At 41.1% G+C, this 18,801-nt stretch overlaps 1 protein-coding gene across 1 annotated transcript; it reads right to left on the bottom strand.

Moving 5' to 3' along the window:
* Positions 1 to 5,257: 5,257 nt before the first annotated feature.
* LOC124112334 (L-proline trans-4-hydroxylase-like) lies at positions 5,258 to 17,927 on the bottom strand. The gene is made up of 10 exons (XM_046472401.2): positions 17,837 to 17,927; positions 15,236 to 15,265; positions 14,072 to 14,150; positions 12,538 to 12,619; positions 11,484 to 11,594; positions 10,018 to 10,109; positions 9,306 to 9,396; positions 8,846 to 8,975; positions 6,571 to 6,722; positions 5,258 to 6,202 (listed from the first exon to the last, which is right to left on the bottom strand). The coding sequence occupies exons 2-10, from the start codon at positions 15,246 to 15,248 to the stop codon at positions 6,098 to 6,100; spliced, it is 855 nt and encodes a 284-aa protein (XP_046328357.1). The 5' UTR covers positions 15,249 to 15,265; positions 17,837 to 17,927; the 3' UTR covers positions 5,258 to 6,097.
* Positions 17,928 to 18,801: the final 874 nt, after the last annotated feature.

Raw genomic sequence — 18,801 nt, 5'->3', positions numbered from 1 at the left:
GATAGACGATCCTTATGTGAAAATTTCCAAGAATTGAAAAACCATGACCCTCAGTCAAGAGAGGAACGTCGGATTGGAGATCTGGTGGTCGAGGGGTAGAGGAGAGCGCCGAGGCGTGACCGTAGGTTCAAGTGAGGTTACCATCGTCTGAATACCCTCAGGAAGTACGAATTGAAAGCATGTGAGGGCGACGAAACAATGAACAGATCCCTGACAGGCTTCTAAATGGTACGAGGGGTCTCATTAGCCTGAGACCTAATAGGTTCGTCCGAACTGACATCCGACGTGAGTACTCGCCGAACGTCCGCACCCGTTGAAGCTGCTGAGGGTAGTGACTTCAAACCTAGGTTCGTTGGTGCGGCAGAAACGTACTCTGTCAGGAAGGAGTCTGATGTTCCATATGAAAATGGGAGGCGTAGGGTTCCTCGCATCTTGGACCTCCGCAGGGGTAGATCAGTCTGTTGTATTTGTAGACTTCTTAACGGGTGTCTTCTCTGTCGTGATAGATGAGATGTTTCGCGCCGCCAAGATATTAAACGATTCTTGTGGCAAGTCAGCGCATAGAGCACAACTTTCCGAAGTGCTACATCAGCCGTGACAACCAAAACACTCGTGGTGAGGGTCCGGGGGATAGATCACACTCCTACACTTTGTACAAACGGGTCGACGTAGGGGCTGCTCGTCCATGATGAAAAAAGCGTGCTCAAGCAAAACAATAGACAAAGTCTGGCTAATCGAAGCTTGGCAAAACATTGAAGATAGAACAAAGAACAATCAAAGCAGATGGCAGGGAATGAAGCATAGAATTTTTCAAAACATGTCACCACTGAGTGGCGATTTGAAAGAAAATGAGTTGGCTGGAGAAACAACATGATCGGTGCATGAAGGTCAACCAGCATGCATGCGTGCGAACCAAGATGTTGGGCAGTAACCATGGTGATGCGATATATGTCCAGGTGAAGTTTAGAAGCTGGAAACCCTTGTCCAGACACGTTTCCACTTAGGATCGAAACAAGAAAGAGATATGCATAGTGTGAGAGAGGATAAGTTTAACACTTAGTTTTAATCGAGACTGATTGTTCTCTGGCGTTGAAGCTTTATTCTAACTCTTTGAAGATGTAAATTTATGTCATGAAGATGTTATTAACAAATGGGTCAAATTGGGAGGATAAATCTTGAAATGATATGCAGTTGGAGGTACTCGCTCTCATAATTAGTTTAGCAAATGAAATGTAAATACTATAACACAATATTAAAACTTACTTTTATCAATCTTTTTGTAGAACACATTGGAATTCCAAAGGGCAGAGTCTGTTTAAGAAATTAAATCATCCTTATATCATGAAGTAAGTGTAATAGGTTCATGTCAGAGATTAAAGTAAAACAAAGAAAGACAAACAAAGTTGCCATCCAAGTCTAGAGTCTGTTTCCTGTTCCTGCAATGATTTACACTCGTGGGCGAGCATTTGTATGTGTCACGTGACGAGTGCGGGTATGCATTAAGTAAAAGAAGGTTTAACCACACAGAAACATTACCTTCACACTTGGCAGGTTAAATTGTTCTTCAGCCTGCATAATGCTTCGCACATATTAGGACCAAATGGATGTTTGTAGTATGTGGTGTTGTCACCCAAGCATATGACAATACGCAGAGTGATAAAAAATTCTTGGATAAGATACATCGTGCTCTGAAAGACAATAAGGATTGACACAAACTGTACGTGAGTGACAAACAACTCTCCACAAGACTGTATGACAAGAGGGGTGACTTCAACTTTTCAATAGTCAATTTTTGTCGCTTTTATTTATCTATTTCTATCCGAAATTTCACATTTTGTAGTATCAATAAACATCAGTAGACATGACATATAAACACAGCTATGATCACCATGTGACCAATACCCGATGAATCAAAGAATGATTTTTTTCCTTAAAAAATGTTTAATTGGTTGTGCAGTGATTACAACAGAAGGAAACATAATTATATTTGTGTCATGTAGGGTTCCGTCTGCAAAACCTGAACCTCAAGCATCTTTATTATCCCCCTCCACGATGAGGAAAGGGGGATATAGGAACGGAGTTTGTCCGCACGTTGTCCTTCTGATATTACTGGTCGTCTTAAATGGGTTCGAAAATTGGTGTCTTAAATTCGTTTTTACAGAGTTATGGCCCTTGCTTCTTTCTTTTCAACTTGGAAAGTTCTCTCAGAAGCTATTGAAGTGACGTGTACGACAGTTTGCATGCTTACCTAGGTGATACATGTCAAGACAGTTAAAACAATTGGTGCCATAAATTATTTTTTAAAGAGAGTTATGGCCCTTGCTCCATGCTTTTCAGCTACGTGCATACTGTCTGCCCCGGGGACAAGTTTTCTCAACAACTAGTGACGTTGACGTGAATCAAAGTTTGCATGCTTATCTAAGTGATACTTGTCAAGACTGAGTTTGAAAATTGGTGCAGTAATCTTTGTTATTTTTTTATAGTTATTACCCTTGCTCCGTATATGTTTTTAGTTACAGAGTTATTGCCACTGCTCTATGCTTTGTAACTTAGTGCATAGTGTCTTCACAGGGGATAACCTTTCTCAGAAAGTGCTGACTTTAAAAGTGCTCCCTTCTTGCTGAACTGTTTCGTTGTACATATGTATCGAGATTTCTGCTCGGATTGGCAAAAACTAAGCAAAGGCAATTCGGCCAAGAAGTTTAACTTGAGTTTCAGATGTATTGGTGATATCGTTCAATAATGCTCAAATAGCCAGTTCCTTTCCACTGCTTTACCCACCTGAACTCGAAATAAGGAGACCAGTGAAACAGCCTCATCTGTTTCATGTTTAGATCTATGCATAAGGATTCAGAGTGACAAAACACTCTCCACAAGACTGTGTGACAAGAGGGATGACTTCGAATAAGTCGTCTAAGGCGCCACGATTCGCTGTGCAGAGTTGCGTCCCTTGGGCACGCCAGAAACCTATGATCGTGAGTTCGAATCCCGGTTCGACCCGATTATGTTTCTAGGTTTGTCAGCACCATACCCGTGCTCGTGGGTTTCACCGAAGTGGTAAACGTCTGAGACCTGCATCACTTCGGGCTTTCCTCCCACATTAAGCTGACACGCCGTGATATAACTGGAACACTGTTAAAAGCGGCGTTAAACCTAACACACTATCTCGAATTCAACTTTCCAATAGTCAACTTTTGATTTATGTTAAGCAATATTCATGGAGCTCCGGTCTTCGGTGTCCACATTTCCCAACTTTTGAGGTACAATCGAGCATGCTCTTTCTTTCAATATTACAAGGAGCGTCATACGATTCTAGCTCAAAATGTCGCTAGATCAACAAAAATTATGGTGAACAAGTGGACATTTCTACATTTGACGCATCAATAACAAAATTTACTTTGACTTGTACCATATGATTCTTGCCTTTGCATGTGTTTTTGACGGGTGCCAAAGTGGGGCAGAACACCATTTCGCTACACCTGGTGTCATCACTATTTCATAATGATCTATAAATATATGCTCATAATATAGACTCTGCTTTAAGCAGATATTTGATTATACACTCTTCAAAAAAAGAAACGCACAGGTAGATTTTTAGTAAATTTATTGTACCTAATAAAGTCTATATATTTGATTTAATATCATAGATACAAATATGAAATTTTGGAGCTCGATAGTCACATGTTGTCGTTGTACAAAGGCATTGAAAACTGTTCATTGTCAGGCCACATAAGGCCACAAGGTTGCGCCGAACTCGTGTGACCGCCCCGGGCAGCAATCACGGCTCTGCACCTTCTCGGCACTGACTGGATAAGTGTACGAATTCTGTCCTGCGGAATTCTGCGCCATTCTGCCTGTAACGCGTTGGTCAGTTGTGGGGGTGTCTGCGGAGTGTTCTGACGTTCATGTACACGTCGATCGAGTTCATCCCAGAGGTGTTCGATTTGGTTGAGATCTGGAGATCTCGACGGCCGGGACAAGTATGTGATGTTGGCATTATGAAGGTATGAATACGCAATGCCATTTAGAAAGTGATCAAATGTCACAAATGTTATATTTGGGATACCACTTTCTGAGTAAAGTATTGATTCTCGTCCTTTTCCCGTCCGGGATTCGAACCCACACTGCCAGAGTGAGGCACCTAACTGCCAGCACACAAAGAGAGAGCGAAAGGTCCGAGGTTCGATCCCCGGTCGCGTCATACCAAAAGACGTTAAAAGATGGTGCTTGTTGTTAACCTGTCTGGTGCTTGGCATTAAGGGGCTAAAACAAGGACTGGTCAGCTCGGAGTCAGTAAACTGTGTCTGAGTGGGGGTATTCATGTTAAACTGCGGCATGGTATCTCATTGAGCTAGCACTATAAATCGGCATCAGTCCAAACACACACGTACGTCGTTATAAAAGTACAATATTCTTGGACGCGACGTTAAACCCCATTTCACGTCAACTCACCTATAAACTTTAAATGGGCTTTACGTTGAAGCTCTCACCTTGAAACTGGCTTACAGTTGATTCAACCCTGATTAGGCCTTAAAATTCGAAAAATGCCTTGAGTTTGGAAACCATTGTTTACTCTGCTGTTAAATAATTAATATTTTTAATGTGTGATAACGTGTGTATCTTGCTCCATTAATAATAATAAAAACAACTGATGTGTAAAAGTGTATTTCAATGTAATTATGAGATTTTAAAAAAGTAAGATAAATCTGTTTGAAAGCACACTGAGGCGTTACTTTTTCTTCAGAATTTTGATCATTGCCTTAAAAAAGGTTTTGAAAGGTCTCAAATTTGATCAAGTTCGATATTAGTATCCACCAGGAGTATGAAAATTCCTTTAAAGGAAGCCATCCATCGCCACACTAATATTGAATTCCCTTTCTACATAATACAAATTGTTATAACTCTCACAAAGGATTAATGCATAGAGACTAGATGTGCTAGAGTGCTAGATAGTTGCCTTTTCTTCCACTAAATGCGGGGGCACGGGTGGCCCAGTCGTCTAAGGCGCCGGGATTCAGAGTGCAGAGTTGCGTCCCTTGGGCACGCCAGAAACCTATGATTATGGGTTCGAATCCCGGTTCGCCCCGATTATGTTTCTAGGTTTGTCAGCACCATACCCGTGCTGGGTACTCACCGAAGTAGTAAAAGTCTGAGACCTGCATCCTTTCTTGCTTTCCTCCCACATTAAGCTGACACGCCGCGATATAACTGGAATACTGTTAAAATACTCATTGAAGCATTGAACCCAACTCACTCACTCACTACACCAATTTCCGGCTTTATTCGACATGATGTCAAGGGTAAATACATCCACCATGCACATATCACAAGGGGTGTTATGGCGAGGAAATGTTTGAAAATGAACGATTTACCGGACACCCGGATAATTGCATTTCATTAAAACTTTGATTATTTGATCCTCATGAAGATTAAGCGGCAGAAGGATTCATAAAGCGGCATTGAATCAGCATTGAAGCAGTCATGGAGCAGCATTGAAGAATTCATGAAGCAACAATGTAGCAGTCATGAAGAAACAATGTAGCAGTCATGAAGCAACAATGTAGCAGTCATGAAGCAACAATGTAGCAGTCATGAAGCATCATGGAAGCATTCATGAAGCAATAATGTAGCAGTCATAAAGCAACAATGTAGCAGTCATAAAGCAACAATGTATCAGTCATGAAGCAACAATGTAGCAGCCATGAAGCAGTAATGTAGCAGTCATGAAGCGGTATTGAAGCAACATTAAAGCAGTCATGAAGCAACAATGTAGCAGTCATGAAGCAACAATGAAGCAGTCATGAAGCAACAATGTAGCAGTCATGAAGCAATTATGTAGCAGTCATGAAGCAACAATGTAGCAGCCATGAAGCAACAATGTAGCAGCCATGAAGCAACAATGTAGCAGTCATGAAGCAACAATGTAGCAACCATGAAGCAATAATGTAGCAGTCATGAAGCAACAATGTAGCAGTCATGAAGCAACAATGTAGCAGTCATGAAGCAACAATGTAGCAGCCATGAAGCAACAATGTAGTAGTCATGAAGCAACAATGTAGTAGTCATGAAGCAACGTAGAAGCATCTCTAGGGAAGCCCTATCCTCTGGAAGCTTTGATTGTCTTGTTGTCAGCAGGGTTCATGAACGCTTTGCCATCCATGTTCGTGAAGTTGGTGCACTCACGGATTGCAGTATCGCTCACCTGAAAGAAAAGGCGTGATGTCATGGTAGCTGTCTCTGCCAGCGGGCATTTTCTTAAATCTTATGGTTACCCTATTTACTTAAATACACTTTCTTAGAAAAAAGCCACTTATAAAATACAACGTTTATGCATAAAGTGAGTGAGTGAGTTTGGTTTTACGCCGCTTTTAGCAATTTTCCAGCAATATCACGGCGGGGGACACCAGAAATGGGCTTCACACATTGTACCCATGTCGGGAATCGAACCCGGGTCTTCGGCGTGACGAGCGAACGCTTTAACCACTGGGCTACCCGACCGCCCCGTTTATGCATATAGCGAAGACGCGCAACAATATATGTAACTAAGTTTCTGTTGAAAATATTTCTTACGATATCCAGCTTGTTATAACGAGGGAAGTGATGCTCGACAACGGGGTCGTTGCTGGCTTTGTTGTAGCAGGCGATGAACACCCAGCGTCTGTTGTCGCTCAGATTGGCGTTGCTGGTGTGGAGAACGTTGCAGTGAAAGAAGATAGCGTCACCTGTAAAGGTGAAATGGGGTTTATACTACTAACGTCGCGTCCAAGATTATTGCACTTATATAGCGACGTGCATGTACGTGTGTGTGTGTGGCTGCTTGTACTAGTCCGGACTGATGCCGATTTATAGTGCTAGCCCACTGAGATACCATGCCGCAGTTTAACATGAATACCCCACTCAGACACAGTATACTGACTCCGAGCCGACCAGTCCTTGTTTTAGCCCCTTAATGCCTAGCGCCAGACAGGGTAACAACAAGTACCATCTTTTAACGTTTTTTGGTATGACGCGGCTAGGGAATTGAACCCCGGACCTTCCGCTCTCCGGGCGGACGCTCTACCACTAGACCACGGAGGCGGTTACCTGTAAAGGAGTTGTATTAGTAAAAGATGGTGACGTCACCTGTAAAGGAGTTGTATTAGTAAAAGATGGTGACGTCACCTGTAAAGGAGTTGTATTAGTAAAAGATGGTGACGTCACCTGTAAAGGAGTTGTATTATGTAAAAGATGGTGACGTCACCTGTAAAGGAGTTGTAGACTGTGAACAAAGGTGACGTCACCTGTAAAGGAGTTGTATTATGTAAAAGATGGTGACGTCACCTGTAAAGGAGTTGTAGACTGTGAACGAAGGTGACGTCACCTGTAAAGGAGTTGTATTATGTAAAAGATGGTAACGTCACCTGTAAAGGAGTTGTATTATGTAAAAGATGGTAACGTCACCTGTAAAGGAGTTGTATTATGTAAAAGATGGTGACGTCACCTGTAAAGGAGTTGTATTATGTAAAAGATGGTGACGTCACCTGTAAAGGAGTTGTAGACTGTGAACGAAGGTGACGTCACCTGTAAAGGAGTTGTATTATGTAAAAGATGGTGACGTCACCTGTAAAGGAGTTGTATTATGTAAAAGATGGTGACGTCACCTGTAAAGGAGTTGTATTATGTAAAAGATGGTGACGTCACCTGTAAAGGAGTTGTATTATGTAAAAGATGGTGACGTCACCTGTAAAGGAGTTGTATTATGTAAAAGATGGTGACGTCACCTGTAAAGGAGTTGTATTATGTAAGAGATGGTGACGTCACCTGTAAAGGAGTTGTATTAGTAAAAGATGGTGACGTCACCTGTAAAGGAGTTGTAGACTGTGAACGAAGGTAACGTCACCTGTAAAGGAGTTGTATTATGTAAAAGATGGTGACGTCACCTGTAAAGGAGTTGTATTATGTACAAGATGGTGACGTCACCTGTAAAGGAGTTGTAGACTGTGAACAAAGGTGACGTCACCTGTAAAGGAGTTGTATTATGTAAAAGATGGTGACGTCACCTGTAATGGAGTTGTATTATGTAAAAGATGGTGACGTCACCTGTAAAGGAGTTGTATTATGTAAAAGATGGTGACGTCACCTGTAATGGAGTTGTATTATGTAAAAGATGGTGACGTCACCTGTAAAGGAGTTGTATTAGTAAAAGATGGTGACGTCACCTGTAAAGGAGTTGTAGACTTTGAACGAAGGTAACGTCACCTGTAAAGGAGTTTTATACTGTGAAAGAAGGTAACATCACCTTAAACTTGTTGCCGTCAGGGAAAGGAGGTGGCGGCATCAGTTGAGGAGTTCTACTTCCGGAATCTACCGATCCGAGTCATTTCTCCGACTTAAGTGAGTGAGTGAGTGAGTGAGTGAGTTGTGTTTAACGCCGCTTTTAACAGTATTCCAGTTATATCACGGCGTTTCAGCTTAATGTGGGAGGAAAGCCCAAAGTGATGCAAGTCTCAGACGTTTACCACTTCGGTGAAACCCACGAGCACGGGTATGGTGCTGACAAACCTAGATCGGGGCGAACCGGGATTCGAACCCACAATCATAGGTTTCTGGTGTGCCCAAGGGACGCAACTCTTCACAGCGAATCTCGGCGCCTTAGACGACTGGGCCACCAGTGCCCCCTTCTCCTACTTAAACCATGTTATGGTTGATATATATGATTTCTCCATACTTTTGCAGAATGACCTTTGGTCGCGTCAGTTTTACTCGGCCATAGGTTTGAGTGCTGCGTATATCTTGTTGTAGATCTAGTATAACTTGTCAGATGTAATTTAATCTATCTTTTGAAGAAGCTGTCGCGTGACAATACCTGCATTCAACTCCACATATTTTAGAGGCAGTCTTGACTTGAGCTGTTCCACCCTGTCTACATCCGCCCCTGTCTGACCTCCGACCATGCCGTGTTCGATACGGCCGCACTTGTGAGAACCCTCCAGAATCTTAAAGATGAAACCGTACATTTGTTAATGTACTGACGCTGTTAACGGTCATGAAATTACTTACAAATGGATGTTTTTGTTTAAATCGCGTTATGGATCCATTATTTTGACTGTTCATCCTGTTTGAACCCGGTTTGGAATAGCTTCCGGTTTCGGGAAGAGACATCTAAATTAGATCTGATGAAACGTCACCCAAGACTTCGTGGTCTGAGTGTCTCGGGTCGTTGCTCAAGATATCAAACAATGGTTTGTGTGGACCTGACTCGATTATTTACCGGCAATATTGCTGACGGTGGAGTAAACAAAACAAAAACTAATTTTGTTTTTTACCTGTAAACATCCATTAGCTTTCTCACACTTGTCGATGGCGACAAACACACTCATCATGTCAGGGAAAAGGATCCCGTTTTTGTACCAGTACCTGTAAGATACATACATGTACCTCATGTGTACCATCAACTTGCACGTGCACAATCAATGTACGACGTTCATATAGCAGTTTATGATAATTGTCTTACCAAACACAATACAATTTTATTGTATCCCACGCTGCCACTATTTTTTTAACAAAATCCAAAGCATAACTTAAAAAACATTTGTAAACTATTTTTAAGGCTTCAGTGGCCAAAATGGTAGCGAGCTGAGAATCATTTGAGAAATGTCATGCGATGTGTAAGGGTTCGAATCCAAGCACCGTTGCAAAATATTGATCGCATTTCTTGGACAATTACCCTCTTGAAGATCCTGGTTAGAACGGCTCTTCGCAACCCATGCTTGTCGTAAGAGGCGACTAACGTGATCGGGTGGTCAGGCTCACTGACTTGGTTGATGCTGCATGTCATCGTATCCCTCGATGCTCATGGTGTCAAGCCCGGGATTATCTGGTCCAGACTCGATTATTTATTTATTTATTTATTTATTTATTTATTTATTTATTTATTTATTTATTTATTTATTTATTTATTTTATTTATTTATCTATTTATTAATTTATTTAAAATATTGGTGAGTGCAGCGTTAAAAGAACAAACAAACAAACAAACCCGTAATCCTGATGCCAGACAAATCGGCCACCAGTCCTTGCCTCCTTCATCATCAGTTTAGAGTGGTAGTGATACACCTCACCTCCCAGCAGCTGAAACCCAAAATAGAGTACATGTGGGCCCAATCTATATCACAGTGACCCGTGAAGATCTGGGCTAGAATAGGTCTTCAGCAAACCATGCTTGCTGTAAAAGACGACTATGCTTGTGGTTCGATCCCCTGGCCGCTTCTTTTAATAAGACGTTAACCTTGTTGTTACCCTGACTCCTTGGTCTAGTGGATAGAACGTCTGACTGGAGACCGGAAGGCAGTTGGTTCGATCCCCTGGCCGTTTCTTTTAGTAAGACGTTAAAACATGGTGCTTGTTGTTGCCCTGCCTCCTTGGTCTAGTGGATAAAGCGTCTGCCCGGAGAGGAAGGTAGGTGGTTCGATCCCTGGCCGCTTTTGGTTTTGGTAAAACGTTTAAAGATGATACTTGTTGTTATCCTGGCGCTCGGCATTTAGGGCTAAAGCAAGGAGAGGCCAGCTCGGAGTCAGTATACTGTGTCGGAGCATTTTTCAGACAGTAGCGAGGCGGTGGGGTAGCCTAGAGGTTAAAGCGTTCGGGCGTCAAGCAGAAGCCCCGGGTTCGATTCCCCACATGGGTACAATGTGGGAGGCCAATTTCTGGTGTCTCCCGCCGCTAAAACTCTATTATAACAAATGAAGCACTTTTTCCAGCTCAGGGATCCTGTCAGCTGAACACACACCCTGCACATTAAGTTTGTGGTGCAGACAGACCATCATCAATCGGGATTCGAACCCACGAACAGGTAAGGGACGTAACTCTGCACATTAAGCATGACGACGAATACCCACCTGTTGCCCCTTTGCAATGTTTTCCGCACATACTGATTAACATGGATTTTCAAGGTCCGTATAATCCATCCTCGGTGGTCCAGGCTATTATATCTCCATGCTTTTACGATAAATACCCTGGACACAGTCGCAACCAAAGCTTCGTTGAAACGTGACGTCACCATCTACATCACAAACACACCGCTGGCGTTTCCCTCGCACTATTTCTAGCGCCATGTCATTAAAATAGGGCTCGCGAAGTTGTAGCGGGTATTTATCACTTGATAGGCGATATAATACACTGCATAAGCGAGGATGCTGTAGCCACAAAAGGAGTTCGTAAAGAACGATCGTGGGAAATAAGAGTACGTCATGAAAACAGGCTTTGTAGGGCAATTATCTTGAAAATCTTTGAATTTTTATCATGCTAATATTTCAAATTTTGATAGTGCCAATAACAAATTATATTCCGTTTAAAGTTGCTCCCATCCTGTACATCCTTACATAATGTAAAATCTTCGATTTGCTTTAATTTCTCGTTTATGTAATATCATACGTAATATCATAATTATTTTTTTTTTATATTAAGATTATTTACATTCAATAAAATTATTTCGCATTTTCTTACTTCGGCGCAGGTTCCGGCAACTCTTTGACTTCGGGACAGCATTCCTGTGACGTCATTTCCTGGTTGACTCCAAATTGTTACGCGGCTTTTCCTCCCCTCATTGTCATCAGTCTGTGGGTTAGACGTCACACATCGCTGGTTACACTTGCAAGTGATATTAATCCTGAAACCTTCCTTAATAATGATAATAGAATCATGTCAGACAATAGATCCCACCACCCTCGCTCTTCCCTCAATCGCTTATATGTACCAATCATTATGGGAGGACGTGGTTTGATTAACGTTGGGGCTCTTCATGATAGAATTGCATTGTGGACTTTTGTACACATTTATTTGTCTGATGATCCTCTTGTGAAGCATGTCAAGACTCATAATGAAAACAAGGCATTCCATAGTTTTTGTAAATGAGCCAAAGACATAATATCAATGTCAGTGTTGATTTTGTTGATGGTTCTGTACTGCTGGGCGGTACAGAAATGAGTGTCAACCAAGCGAAGTGCCATATCAAATCTGGCTAGACTCAGTTTTTCAAGGCGAGGCTATCTGAACGACCACTGCATCGAGTTTATGTGCAGTGTGTTGAGATGATCAGCAACCCTGTAGAGTCCTCGGTTGGATGAAGTCGGCTGGCCTGAAAAGTGAAACAGAAGGCTTTCTGTTTGCTGCTCAGGACCAGTCACTTCCCACTCGAAACGGCCAATGTGCGATTTTTGCATCAAAACGTAAATATGGAATGTAGATTATGCAATAAATTTAATGAGACTGTCCAACACATTGTAAGTGGATGCCAAGCTTTGGCACAAACACGGTATTTTATGCGACATGATGGTGTAGCTCGATCATTTTATTACCGTCTTCGCCATGCTTGTGGTTTTGACACAGAGGTCCATCCATGGTACGACCCGGAATATGAAGAGGGCGTCTTGGAAAATGATAAATACCAAATTCATTGGAATAGGCCCGTATACAGCCTCAAACGTATCCAGGCCAAAACACCTTATCTTGTTCTTTTGTCCCGTTCATGAACTAAAATTGAACGACTTTATTAACTCACAACAAAGGAGTTTCTTTTTATTTCTTCGTTATCTTCAAACACTGATTGGATTTTCTGTAGTTCGTCCTTCTCCAGAAGGCCCCTGTAAAACAATGCTCAAAAACATCACGCGCAAGCATACATGAGTAAAACCGTAAGGAAGAGACTCACATGTGTAAAACCATAAACAATTACACCAAGCACTCGCTTACATGAGTAAGGCGTGACCAAAAACATCATGGACAGACTTACTTTAGTAAAACCATAAACAAAAACATCATGGACAGACTTACATTAGTAAAACCATAAACAAAAACATCATGGACAGACTTACATAAGTAAAACCATAAACAAAAACATCATGGACAGACTTACATAAGTAAAACCATAAACAAAAACATCATGGACAGACATACATTAGTAAAACCATGAATAAGTTTGTAGCTTTTGTAATGCTGTCAGTGAGGACATCAGCCATGTTTTGGGGAATGTAATGAAACTAGACAATTTTGTAATGATCTCGAACTTTGGCTTAACAATTATCTTTCGCAAAAAAATAAATTGACAAAATATCTTATTTGGTTTGGTTCTAACTACTCTAATACTTTAATCTATCATATACCTTTATTGGAAAAAACAAAAACATGTCCATGTATGTGGAATCAAAGGAATCAAACCCAATAAAGATATGCTTTAAAACTACTTAAAACATATATTCAATCGAGACATTTATTGTTATAAAAAAGGATGAAAAAAAACTTTAACAAAAAATGGTCACTTTTATTCTCAGCATTTGATTCTTAGCTCTCCGTTTATACATGGTATGTTTGAGTCTGATTGTGTGTTGCAACCTTTTTGGTTTGAAATGTGACAATGTTTGTTTCTAAACCTTTAAATTTTAAAGAATGTATTGTGTCTTTCGATGCAATCCGCAATATGTTTTTTGACGGAATACTGTATAACTCTGGGAACAATATATTTTTTTAAAGAATCATAATGGACAGACTTACATGAGTCAAACCGTGAACAAGAGCTTCACGGACAGGCTTACATGTGTAAAATCTTCTTAACGTAATGATTGACTTTAATTCGCCAACAGGGGCGGTCGGGTAGCCTAGTGGTTAAAGCGTTCGCTCGTCACGCCGATGACCCGGGTTCGATTCCCGACATGGGTACAATGTGTGAAGCCCATTTCTGGTGTCCCCCGCCGTGATATTGCGGGAATGTTGCTAAAAGCGGCGTAAAACCATACTCACTCACTCAATTCGCCGACACTGTCTTCGCCTCCAAATGGAGTCTTGGACACAACATTAGATAAGCGACATACCGCTTATAAAAAGACTGTCACCTCATATAAATGAGTTCACTAATGATACAATTGTAATTGACCCATGTGTTATATGATATATGTCATCTCCCTTGCAACTAGTCAACTAAGCAAAGCAGTCTTACATCTTGGTATTCCTTACTTACTAATTTGTTGATCCCAGTCAGTCAAAGAGAGTCCCCAAATGTCGTTATGCATCTCTGTGCCTCTTTCTAACGTACAACCTACCTTATAAGAACATAGCCTTTTTCGTCAAACGATTCTTTCATTTCTTCAGTAACTTTAAATGGGGCTTTGTAGTTGAACTCTAAAAAACGTAATTGTGTTTATTAAACAATTAGCTCAAGAAAACGTCTTCTTTTTCATGTATATGATATACATTTGCATAAACAAGGACGAAATGTCACCATGTAAACACTCTAATATATTGATATACTTCTTTGAAACATTAAGAGTGCTTTTGAAGTAAAACTTTGATGTTTACGTTTGCTAGAAAATGATTATTGTTAATTTTCAAAAGAAAAAAAATCATCTTTTTTTGAAGATGACAACGTGTATTGTTTTATAAGACTGAAAAGAATCCACACTTTCTCCTTGCACATAATGTTGTACAAACTGTCGGAATACAAAGATATTTGTATGTCATTGTTTATCGTTTGTTGAAGGCTTTTCCCCTACTGATCCGTAGCTGTGAGGCGAAACTGGTTGTCCATTCGTCTAAGGCGCCTAAATCGCTGTACACAGTTGAATTCCTTGCCACGTCAGACACCTACGGTCGTGGGTTCGAATCCCCGTTAGCCCAGATTATGGTTCTAGATACATCAGCGCCATACCGTGCACGTGGGTTTACCCAAAGTGGTATACGTCAAGGCCCTGCATTACGTCTGGTTTTCTTTCCATATTCAGCTGACACACTGTGATATAACTGGAATACTGATCAAAACAGCGTTAAACCCAACTCACTCATCAATCCTTGAGCTACACATAATGGATTTGTATATTTGGTATCCCAGATTCACAAGGTGGGAATTCGAAGGTGACATACAAATGATTTTTTAAAGCAGCGTTTAGCCAAATCACTCACTCATTCTTTTCGCAGGGACGGTCGGGTAGCCCAGTGGTTAAAGCGTTCGCTCGTCACGCCGAAGACCCGGGTTCGATTCCCGACATGTGTACAATGTGTGAAGCCCATTTCTGGTGTCCCCCGCCGTGATATTGCTGGAATATTGCTAAGAGCGGCGTAAAACCATTCTTCCTCACTCACTCATTCTTGGGCAAGTTCTGTTCACGTGTCAATCAATATTATGACTTGTTCGTGATCAACATTAGCATTGATAATAATAGCGAGAAGATCAATAACAACCATTATGAAAACAAAAAATCGATAATCACCTGATCTTGCCATTGCGGTTGCAAAATTCTCTGCAACGAAAAGTATCATCATAATAAAACATAACGATAAGCCACCGTGGGAGGTCTAAGATTGGACGTTATGTGCTTTACTAACGTAGTAGAGTAAACAGTAACTGAGTACAGTGTGGTTGACATCACTTTGTCCACCTGTACGCAACATCTAATGTTATTAAATAGGTGAGGTGAGGTGAAATTGAGTTTAACGTCGCGTCCAAGATTGTTGCACTTATATAGCGACGTGCATGCACGTGGGTGTGTGTGTGGCTGCTTGTACTAGTCCGGACTGATGCCGATTTATAGTGCTAGCTCACTGAGATACCATGCCGCGGTTTAACATGAATACCCCACTCAGACACAGTATACTGACTCCGAGCCGACCAGTCCTTGTTTTAGCTCCTTAATGCCGAGCGCCAGACAGGGTAACAACAAGTACCATCTTTTAACGTATTTTGGTATGACGTGGTCGGGGATCGAACCCCGGACCTTCCGCTCTCCGGGCGGACGCTCTACCACTAGACCACGGAGGCGGTCTGTTATTAAATAGATGTTTACAGAGCTCCAGATAACTTTTTGAGCAATTGAATTTTTACTCTAGCTTTTCTATTTTGATTGGGTTATCGAAGTTTTCATTTGGTAACCAATATTTTTTCACTCATCTCAATCTCATAAAAATCAGATCTTAGTTCTCGCTACAGCTAAACAAAGATCTGAGGACATCCCATTACGGGTCTCGTCAGTACAACCTTTCATTGGACCAATCAGAGCGTCGCTTAGCAGATCATGAAAGTGACAGTCGGAATGTGTTTTCCAATCATGCAACCTCGAAAACGTTAACACGGGGAATTCCGAACGACAGTTACGACTGATTCCGACAAAATTATCGTCTGTCTCTCGCTTGCGTAAGATAAACATTTGAACGGAGGAGGCGTTGCGCAGTACGTGGGAAGCACTGCCATACAATCTCAACCACATATTCATTCCGGAATGTTCGTTTGTTCAGTTTTAAAATTTTTAATCGAGAACTGTGTCAACATATTTTTCAAGCGTAGTCTGAAATGGAGGTTGAAACGATTGCCGTAAAGCTCGAGAAAGCTGCTTTCTAATTGGCTGATGTCGACTTCTTGTTAGTCATTTCAGGGGTCGGTCAAAGTTCGCGAAAGGTCGTTCTGACGTGACCCGTAATGGGATGTCCTCAGATCCTTGTTTGGGGGCAGGAACTTAGATCTGATTTTAATGAGATTGTCACTCATTTATTCATCACCCTATTGGGTTTTTTCCCAAAAATTAGTGAACATTTTAAGATTTTAAAAAAAATGTTTTAGATGTATATAACTGTTTTAAATATATAATCGGAAAGTAAATTAGCTCGTAATTGTGTTTAGGAAATAAGTTCCTTTGTACACATGCTGAAAAAGCTTCATTTGGTATTTACGCGTGCTGTTTTAATACATTTTAGTTTTTCATTTAATGCATGCGTTTCTGTACGCAAGTTAATTAAAAGTTTATCATTTATTGGTTACACGTTCTCCAAAGGGTGGCACAGTAGCCTAGGAAAGGGGTTCGCTGATCATGCAAAAACTTCTGGTTCGATTCCCAGGTGAGTTTACTGTGAAAGATAATTATTGGAGCCCCCTGCCCTGGTGTAGCTGAAATAGTACTAAGCCCGCCCACTCCCTCACTCACTCACTCACTCGTAATGTATAAGTTACATTCGGGTTATTTCTGGAATTCTCTGTCTCCATATGCTTTCTATTCCAATCGGGGCCTAGTGGTTAAAGCGTTCGCTCGTCACGCCGAAGACCCGGGTTCGATTTCCAACAATGTGTGAAGCCCATTTCTGGCGTCCCTCGCCGTGATATTGCTTGAATATTGCTAAAAGCGGCGTAAAAAACATACTCACTCGCTGTATTCCAATTATTTGCCAAATCTGTCAAAACAGTCGATAAAAGTATCAGAATTTGTTATACTAATCTTGTAAGTTTTTGTAACTTCCTGGAAAGCATATATTTTTTTTTACTTTAACACCCTCCCCACCGCGTGTTAAAATGAAGTTTACATTTATAGTTTGCATAAGTATGTTAACGTACTCAAGAAATCAGATACGTTTGAAAAGAGTCACTAGAATTATGAATCACTATTTTAGTGCTTAAGCAACCCATGCTTGTCGTAAAAGGCGACGGCTATGCTTTGTCGAAAGAGGCGACTTACGGGATCGGGGGGTGGTCAGGGTCGATGACTTGGTTGATGCATGTCATCGGATCTAAATAGCGTGGGTCGATGCTCATGATATCAATCACTGTATTGTCTGGTCTAGACTCGAATATTTACAGATCGCCGACAAACAGATGGAATACTGCTGATCGGCTTGAAACAACAAACAAACAAACAAACAAAGCAACAAGTACACAAACAACTTTGTAACTGAGCTTATCACATCCACTGCATCACGGAGTATTGTTGAACATCGATAAAAGACAGAATTGGTCTTAATCCTCAGCAGCGGTTGTAGGTTTTAATTTATGACTTCTGTGTATGAAAACATACATGTTGCTATTTTGAAAACCCAGGAGACATACTTACATGAACAATGCCGAAGTACTACGTGTGACGTGGCGGTCCGCTCTGTCGCCTTATCTATCTGGGGCGAGCCGTGACTGTGCAAGCCTTGACCCACACCTTCCTGTACAGTCATCACGTAAGCAATTTGACCCAGGGGGTAATAATGATAATAATAATAATAATAATAATAATAATAATAATAATAATAATAATAATAACAACAACAACAATAATAACAACAACAATAATAATAATAATAATAATAATACCATCATCATCATCATCATCATCATAATAATAATCACATTAATACAACCAAAGCTGCATGTGAGGCGCTAGAAGGTTAACGTGCACTTCACCATCTCGTCCTACCTGGTACCCATTCACTGCTGGGTGAACAGAGCATAATAAATAGGGTCAAGGTCACAGTGACCATGCACAGGCTTGTTGACGTTTACTGTAGAATAAGAATTTAGAAAGATTAACAATAAATTTTCTATTTGTAGAAGATAGGAGAGCATTAAATTGATGGATGTTCGGATGCATGTGGTATAAATGTTATAGTGCAAACCATTTCAAAACTTCTCTTTAAAATTCCATCTATCCAAAATACCTAATTGTTTCAATATGCTTCCAAAGTGCAGCGAAATTCTTACCTCTTAGTATTCAGCAAACATTCAGCGTTTCCCCTCGAATCATAACCCCCCTCGGGGCAGGACCCTTCATCTCCAGCGCTATCTATAAATGTCAATTAAAGGCTTGCCCCCATCTGGCCTACACCCAACCACTCCACTTTGTCAAAGAACTCAAGAAGATCGAGGTGAGGTGAGGTGAAATTGGGTTTAACGTCGCGTCCAAGATTATTGCACTTATATAGCGACGTGCATGTACGTGTGTGTGTGTGTGTGTGTGGCTGCTTGTACTAGTCCGGACTGATGCCGATTTATAGTGCTAGCACACTGAGATACCATGCCGCAGTTTAACAT

This window comes from Haliotis rufescens, unplaced genomic scaffold (assembly GCF_023055435.1).
Source record: "Haliotis rufescens isolate VD_foot unplaced genomic scaffold, xgHalRufe1.0.p SCAF_8, whole genome shotgun sequence".
In the NCBI taxonomy this organism is placed as follows: Eukaryota; Metazoa; Mollusca; class Gastropoda; order Lepetellida; family Haliotidae; genus Haliotis; species Haliotis rufescens.
This window is presented reverse-complemented; position numbering and strand designations above follow the sequence as displayed.

Excerpts from the sequence above, each read along its gene's own strand:
- LOC124112334 (XM_046472401.2), bottom strand. Across the intron at positions 12,620-14,071 it reads AAAGGCTATGTTCTTATAAG|GGGCCTTCTGGAGAAGGACG; the intron begins GTAGGTTGTACG and ends ATTGTTTTACAG. Across the intron at positions 6,723-8,845 it reads ATATGTGGAGTTGAATGCAG|GTGACGCTATCTTCTTTCAC; the intron begins GTATTGTCACGC and ends TCACCTTTACAG.